The following is a 7,847-nucleotide window of genomic DNA, read 5'->3' on the forward strand; positions in this document are numbered from 1 at the left end:
ACTGCTCTGTAGGGAAACTAGCAAACACCATACAGTAGATTAAAAGGCAAAACCAGAGAAGCTGTAAGTTTTTTTTTTTTTTAAAGAGACTCTCATGAACATAAAAGTGTTTTCCAAGAAAATATGAATCCTATTTTTGCTGCTTATAGCTGAAGGAAAGCATGGGGGATGTAGTTTATTCTCCTTTGATGCTCAGCATGACTATTACAGTGAACATCAAAGGAACAATGAGCAATGCTTCCAGTATTTCCCATTAATTCTGTTTGGATGAGCAATTGTTTCTGTCTCATCTGTTTGAAAAAAAAAGATGCAATTTTGTTCTTGCTTATTTTCCTAAAAGAAAATGGAAGAAAAAGAGAAGCACCAGCACAAAGGGAAAGAAGAGAAGAAAAGATGTTTGCTGCAAACATCCTTCTAATGCACCAACTGGTCACTGGGCGTGAGCTACAGGGAGTTTCAGTGGGAACTGATTATGTCCAGGAGTTTTCCAAGAACTGCCAGAGCTGAATTGCTGTGGGAAGCATTTTCCAGACACAGATCATCCTTTCATATCTGCTGCTGAAAAACGTGCCTGGGTTGTTCCTATGATTCTGCAGCCCTTTGCAGTGCTGGATTTGGGAATAAAGGGGTGCCTGAAGCTGCCTAAGCAGCCCAAGAAATGCTTTGCACCTGATGGAGAGCAGAGGTGCTTGTGCCACTCTCCAGGGTGGGATGCACAGCGACTTGAAAGAGAAATCCAGCAGCAGAAAGGGATGTGTCTCCAGTGGCTGTGGATAACTTTGCATTCTGCTGAAGGCCAAACTCTGCTAAAGTCTTAAACGTACAAGTCACATCCCTCCTTTCTTGGCAGTCATTTGGGTGTCCCTTTAGCTGTAGGAGAAGGCCTAGGCTTTCAAAACAAAAAAACACATTCAGCCTTGAAATACATATATTTTCATTACCCTGTTGAAAGTCCTGTGCATGCTTTCTCCTTCCTGGCAGGCATCTCTTCATGGAGTACTTGTGTGAATCAAAGCAAGACAAAAATGTGCAGACATTGTCAAAGGAGGTACCATTCTCATTCTGATAGTTCATGTTTAAATGAAGGGCTTGACATAAGTGGGGGAAAATGGAAGTACTCTCTGAGCTAATCTGAAAGGAATCTCCTCTGCTAAACTAAACAAAGCCAGAAGTCCCAGAGCTGAAGTTTATCCAAACTAAAGCCAACAATCGGTTGTTGTTGGAGGGGGTTATATCATGTTTTCCATTGTCATGTTGACATGAAACAGGCAGAGGCTTCCACTTTGCAAACTCAGAGACAAGATTGGCTCTGAAGTGAAAATAAATAAAGAGAAGCAGTGGTTGGAAGTAGGTTAGGTTTCCTCAAATTAAAATTCAAAGAACATTTCATGTAAAAGAGGAGATGAGAAAAAATAATGACTGCTTGAAAATATAAATGAAAAATTCAATGTACTATACCTCTGTGTGAAAGATGAGATACTCTACAGCCAATGGTGGATCTCATTCCTCCTTGCACACCTCCAGCATTTAAGACAGGGTTAGCAGACCTCTCCCTGTCTCTCTTGTGCTAACAGTAGCAAAGCCATGTGAGAAATATTAATAGCATGGGCACCACATATAAGTATGTAAATCTTATTTCCCTGAAACAAAGCCTGACTGTGTTGAAAGGAGAAAAATCAGGGAATTCTGTGGGAATTCCTTACAGATTTTTCCAGTGACAAGACGTCTCTTGTCAGGGAAGCCACAGAGGACAGAAAGGAAAGCTTGGTGACCCCTGTACATCAAAAGATTCAGTAGAAGAAAATCCCTAGAGATATAACTGTCCTGCAGCAGTCACCAAGGCTGTGGGAAGCTGCCAGCAGTGAACCACCACACAGCACCTCTTCCACAGGGACACCACTGCTGTGACAAGCAAGGCCGCAGAGAGCCAGCCCTCCAGGAGGAATCCACAGCATCCCCTGGGATGCACATGGGCAGCACACTGAGGGCCAGGGCTGCAGCACTCTGTGCACCCAGCCATGCTGCCCTCAACAGCCTGACCTGAAGTTACAGAGGTAAAATAACCCTTCCTGTACCCCTCCTGGAGCAGGAATTACATCTGTGCCCAGTTCTCCTTTTGTACAAGGTGTATCACCATGGATATGTAGAAACAGAGATAGGCTGGTAAAGTATTGCAGCAGGTAAATGATGACACTGAAATTTTTGCTCTATTTGGGGTTGAACATTTTTTTATCATCTGCCAAAAACCAAAATCAGAATGTCTCAAAATTATAGACAAATGGCAGTAGATATTGAACTCCAAACCATGTTAAAGTCATGTAATCTACAATTTACCAGGCTACAACATGGAGAATGAGCTAACAGAAGCAATAAACAGATTTTATTATACCTTTCTCAAATCTGTTTTATTTTTTGGGTGCTGCCAATAATAAATTGAACTGTGCTCTATCATATCAAACTGTAATGGTGTGGGACTCTAATCCAGTTACTTTAAGACCATAGAACCCTCTATTTGTTAACAACATATCTTTGCTATTGCCAACAATTTCCATTTCCTTAACTGAGATCTTTTGCCCAGTTTCTTAAACAAGCATGACTAAAGGACAGCATAATCTGGAATATGAATTGTATGACCATTCCACTAATATCTAATTCTGTGAGCTTTGACAAATTACTCCAAACCAGAAATTAAATCTTGCAACTCTTACAGCAGCTGTGGCTTGTGCTCTTCAGCAGACTAGGAGCCTACCTCAGAAACATCAAGAGCGATACAGTGTGCCAGGTGCCTGATAGCCTGGGAAAGTGCACTTTGTTATTGTTTGCCCTTCCTGGTAGGCTGAACCTTTCAACCCTGAAGAGGTTGCTTTTAATCCCAAATGCTAAATGCTGCTCTGCATCATTTCCTTTACTGCCCCTCAGTACACTGTCCCAATTACAAGGGCAGGTATGTCCCATTTTCTGCAGATTTCTGATTAAAGCAAGGTGTGAACAACACTAGCACATAACAACAACTAATGAACAGTGTCAGTCTGGTTTCTCAGCCAGCCTATGGAACAAAAAAGTGATGGTAATTTCTTTTCTTTTTTGAGTAGCGTTAATTACAACTCTCTCCCAGCTGTTGTGTAAGGCTGGCATCAGCAGAGTTTGCAAGTGACACCTGGCTGCTTATTTCAAACCTCAACACTTTGGCAGAAACTGGAAGAGGAAATAGGATCTGCTTGTAATCTGCAGCACTAAGAGGAGAGTAAACATAATGACTCTGACCGAGGCATCAACAGAGGTTTGTGCCAGCAACAACACCCTTCTACCTCTGCCTCTTCCCCCTGTAATAAAGCAGTGGATGTTTCCAACTCCACCTCCTCTTTCAGAAAAATCAGTCTATGTAGATTTGGTGATTTGGTCTCAAGTCAAAAACAGATCTGGAAAATAATGAAAGGGTTATATAATAGTCTAATTTTCCAAAGGCTAATGTGTTCCAGGGGTGTGTGATATAAAATGTGTTTATGAAATTTGTCATATTTCCAAGAACATATATATATAATGTTTGGAGGGGGTGGATTCCCTAGGCTTTCATTTAGCATTAGTTTTCCAGACCAGAAAGGAATGTTTCAATTTTCCTAAGCATAACCTTGTCTGCTGTGTGCTTGGTAAAAAATAGCTAGGAAAAATGGAAGAAGAGGAGTAGACCCCAGATATTTCATTACTTTGCATAGTCCAGGTTACTTATGATGGTTAATTATCTCTTGGCACACAGATGAGCATCATCTGGTTTTACTGTCAAAATTCTGGAGGGAAACCTTTCTGAGTTACCAAAAGCTATGAAGAGAGATAGTTCTGTTGTTAGCATTACCCTTAAACTGGAAATTTATCAACAAAGAGCACATGTGTACAGTGTTCCATACAGCTAACTGCTAAACATGACAGTCTGGCAGTCTCACAAATAAACTACATCTGTACAGTACCCATCCACTTCACATACTATCCAATCCTTCCCAGTTAACAAAAACAGAAAGCAAAATGCCCAAATCAGCTCTTTACAAGTTTTCTTAAAATATCATTCTTTTCTCTGGGATCAGAAATGGGTTCTCAGCAGGAAAAGTCATTTGCATGCTGCCTCCTGAAACCTACATGTAATGGTTATATATCATTTTAAAACTGCAATTTTCAACTGAAAGTAATACGAAAGGTCAATAAGTCTTTTCAGAGAGATTTTAGCATTCAGCCATTACCTCAGAAACTAGTTTCCTGACCAAACATCCAAGATAATACTTGCATTACAAGGAAAACACTAAATTACTTTAGAGCAAAAAATTACTTGGAATAATACTGAAGGGGTTCTGGCATTGCTGCCACACTGCTTTCAGAGCAGTAGAGTTTTTCTAATGACCTTAGTGAAGTTCCTCAAGGGCTGGGGTGTACCTATGAGAAGTGTCCTGCTCTGGCTGACTGGAGTGCCCTTTAAGCATCACAGATGCAGCTGAGACAGACCCAAATCCATCTGACTTCCTTTTGGCACTGATATGAGGGCACTGTGGATGTGCTTCCTTTGTAGGCAGTGGAAAGTGCCAAATACCTCCAGTCTGGCTAGCTAAAACTTATTCAAACTTATTCTGTCTTCTGGAAGTAGCTGTCATGATTGCATGTACAAACTCAAGATAAATGGGATGAATGCAGGCTGCAAGGCTTAGCAAATGCTTTCACAACTTGGGTGGAGAATGCATTTCTTTCCTAAAGAAGCATTCTAACATCTTACACTTTTGAGTAGTTTAATATGCCGGATGTGAAGGTGCCTTCAATGGGTGGAACCCAATATACATTGCTGGACTCTGAATCATCTGTCCTGTCCAAAGTGCTGGCTTAGTGTCCTATCAGCCATCAGGGGCATCTTATCTTGAACATGGGCAGAGCTGGAAAGCCCTGACACATCAGAAAACCTGGATTGTGTCAAGGTGGTTTCATCTCCAGGCTAAAAACATACCCATATCCTTGGGTAACAAGGACACAGCTTTTGAGTTCACAGAAAATTCCTTGTTGCACAGTATCTGAATCCCAAGCTCTAGAAGAGGTTTAGCCTGAGGCTGTACTCAAATCTCCATTCCAAGCTATTACAGCAAGACAAAGAAACACATAGCCCAGGGGTACATCTGACTCCCCTAAACTCAGAGTATACTGAGCAGTTTCCTTAATATCTTGCCAAGTCTTGTCTCCTGGCAGGCTTTCCTAAGGAAAATTTTATATTGACTTACATTTGATATTAACCATATAAACATTTTTCTTGACAAGAGAGAGCATTTCAACATGTCTGGAAATTCTCTTTTCAGTTGTGGAAAATTTGGTTTCCCAGTCCATTCCCTGCCCTGCACATGAATTAGTGATATGAATAATCAACTCCTTCAATTACTATTTTCTGTGAGAAAAGCATATTCAAATGTGTGGAAAGAAATGTTCTAAAGTGAGGAGAGAATCCAATTTTTTAAGGGATAACTATTGATTTTTCATTCTCTCTGTGTAACCTCATCCCTGTAAATAGTATGGAAATTAGTCCAGTAAGGAAATGTTACAACACCATGAAACAGGAATGTGGCAGAGAAATGAGAATACTCATTCACACTTAATTTGTGTATTATTCTTCTATCCAAAATTTACCATTTATTGAATATGTTGCACCTCAGAAATGTCCAGGGATGTGACTAGAGAAGGTGACCTGGCACTCAGAAGAGGTTTGTGTATGTAGAGAAATAAAACTGATGTTCCTTCTCTTTTTATTGGATTGTCTCTTAGACTTTATCTCTCTGATGATAGACAAAGGTATATAATAGAACACTTACTGCATGTTAAATATAAACAATATACGTATTGTCTGCTGCTGTAAGCAGAGAAAACTCACAGCACACATTTGCTCACATTTTATAATCACTGCATTTTATAATCCTTACTGAAAATAATTGGAGAAAAAATTTGTATTCCCCAAAGCAGAAACAGAAAAGGATCAGTTCACAGTAAATTCTCTGTACTCTCTACAGAATATATGCATTGGTTGGGTTTATTTTTTATAGACACTTAGGCTTAGCCTGTGCCTATGCTAGGTGAGGGAGGCTGGTGCTGCAGAGACTGTTGTCTGATTTGCTCATGCACAGATCCTCCTGAGCTCCAAGTGCTCCAGTGCCAACAGGCTGCCCCTGGTGGACTCACTCACCCCTCGACAGAGGTCCCTGTCCAGGTATGGTGAGACAGATGGGTTTGCCTTGAACTGGCTCAAGTAATAGTTTTCATGATGTGTGTCATACAGAGTAGCATAGGGTGTGATTTTAAAGGCATTTGGCTTTCCTTCACAGCACTACAATTTCTTTGGCTGCTGCTTATTGAATTAATTGTAAGGTTATTCATGCCTCTCTGTAGGAATAAATAAATTGCCGATCTTTCATATTTACAGGACAGAAAAGTGTTTTTTCTTAAGGAAAGTCTGGTTTATACTATCTGGCAAACAGGAACTGAAGACATCCAAAAAAGGTCAGCTGTACTTGTGGAATGCCATCTGTTTAACTTAAATACTCATACCACACTTATCTTCACTCTAGGTTGAATTCTTGTATACAAAGTACTTCTCTTCCCTCTGAATTCCATGTTCAGTTGGTTTTTGGTGTTCTTGCTCTCTGTAAACATGCACGCACACACTCGCATGGATTTCCACATACCATCAACTGCTAATCAGTCTCCTGAAGAGCTGAAACAGCCTGCAGATGCCTGATTCAAACTATTGCAGCTGAGGGAATGAATTTCCCCTCCTGTTCTATGCCAAAGTAAAAATTCTGTAAGCTGACATATTTTCATATATCACTCTTAAAAACTCCTTCAACAAAACCATTCAGAATTGTAAGCCTTTTTTTTCTGCATGCAAATTGTTGAAAGAAACCCCCACGGTGCCTGTGTAAGACAAACAAGCACAAAGGAGAACTCCAAATAAAATAGCTGGAAGCAAAGACTTATTCCTTGTGAAAAAGAGCTTCCAGGCAGCATGGAGCTAACAGTTAAAATGTTATTCCAAGAGTTAAAAGAAATAGCATAGGATCTCCTTGGTGTCTGTAGCAGGAAAACAAGTAAGAACAAGAACAAATGCAGCCAAGGCAGACAGCACTGTACAGTCCTTCTAACTTTAAAGAAAGCAAAGCAAAGAGAAACCTTTGGGATGATACTGCAAATCCCTGCAGCTTTCAGCTTCTCCATTAAATATCTGACTGCTGAATTAGTGAAGGAAAAGTGTTCTGGTGAGATTCGTGCATACACACTTCTGACAAGATATTAAAATTACTGGTAAAAATAAAAATAAAATAAAAACATGAAATCATAAGAAGCTTGAATTACTCACCGACTTGTTGTGCCAAAATAACTGAGGGTTGAAACACGGCAAGAATGAGCAAAGTTACTTTTTGCACAGAGCTCATCATGTCTAAATATTAGACATGAGACTCTCTGTGCAAAAATAAAAATGGGGGGGGAAGAAAAAAAAAATCTGTTCAAAATAGCAACATCGGTTGTTCCCTGCCCTTCCAGCACCGGGCCATGTACAGAACTCAGCCACAAGCATTCCCCAGCTTTGGCCTTAAATAGGAAAAAAATTGGCTTACTTTTCTTTTCCACCCCCTTTGCTGAAACATGAGAAGAAGACCCATCCCCTAACAGTAAATGAATGATTAATATTTCTCTTGGCTTTACAGAAGACTAAAGTCAACTAAACAAGACACACAGCACATCTGGAACTTTTGTGTGCATACAAAATGCATGCTGACACTGTATATGAACAGTTAGTGTGCACACTATGTGACATATATGCATGTGAAAATAAAACC

The 7,847-nt window shown here is 40.1% G+C and overlaps 1 protein-coding gene across 1 annotated transcript in view; it reads right to left on the minus strand.

The window, feature by feature from the left end:
• Positions 1-7,565, minus strand: part of COL3A1 (collagen type III alpha 1 chain) — a 49,130-nt gene extending 41,565 nt beyond the window's left edge. The window contains exon 1 of the mRNA XM_077785151.1: positions 7,367-7,565. Within this exon, the coding sequence (XP_077641277.1) occupies positions 7,367-7,445 (79 nt within the window). The 5' untranslated portion in view covers positions 7,446-7,565. The remainder of the gene's footprint in view (positions 1-7,366) is intronic.
• Between the last annotated feature and the right edge of the window lie 282 nt (positions 7,566-7,847).

Source organism: Lonchura striata, chromosome 8 (assembly GCF_046129695.1).
Source record: "Lonchura striata isolate bLonStr1 chromosome 8, bLonStr1.mat, whole genome shotgun sequence".
NCBI classification, from domain to species: Eukaryota; Metazoa; Chordata; class Aves; order Passeriformes; family Estrildidae; genus Lonchura; species Lonchura striata.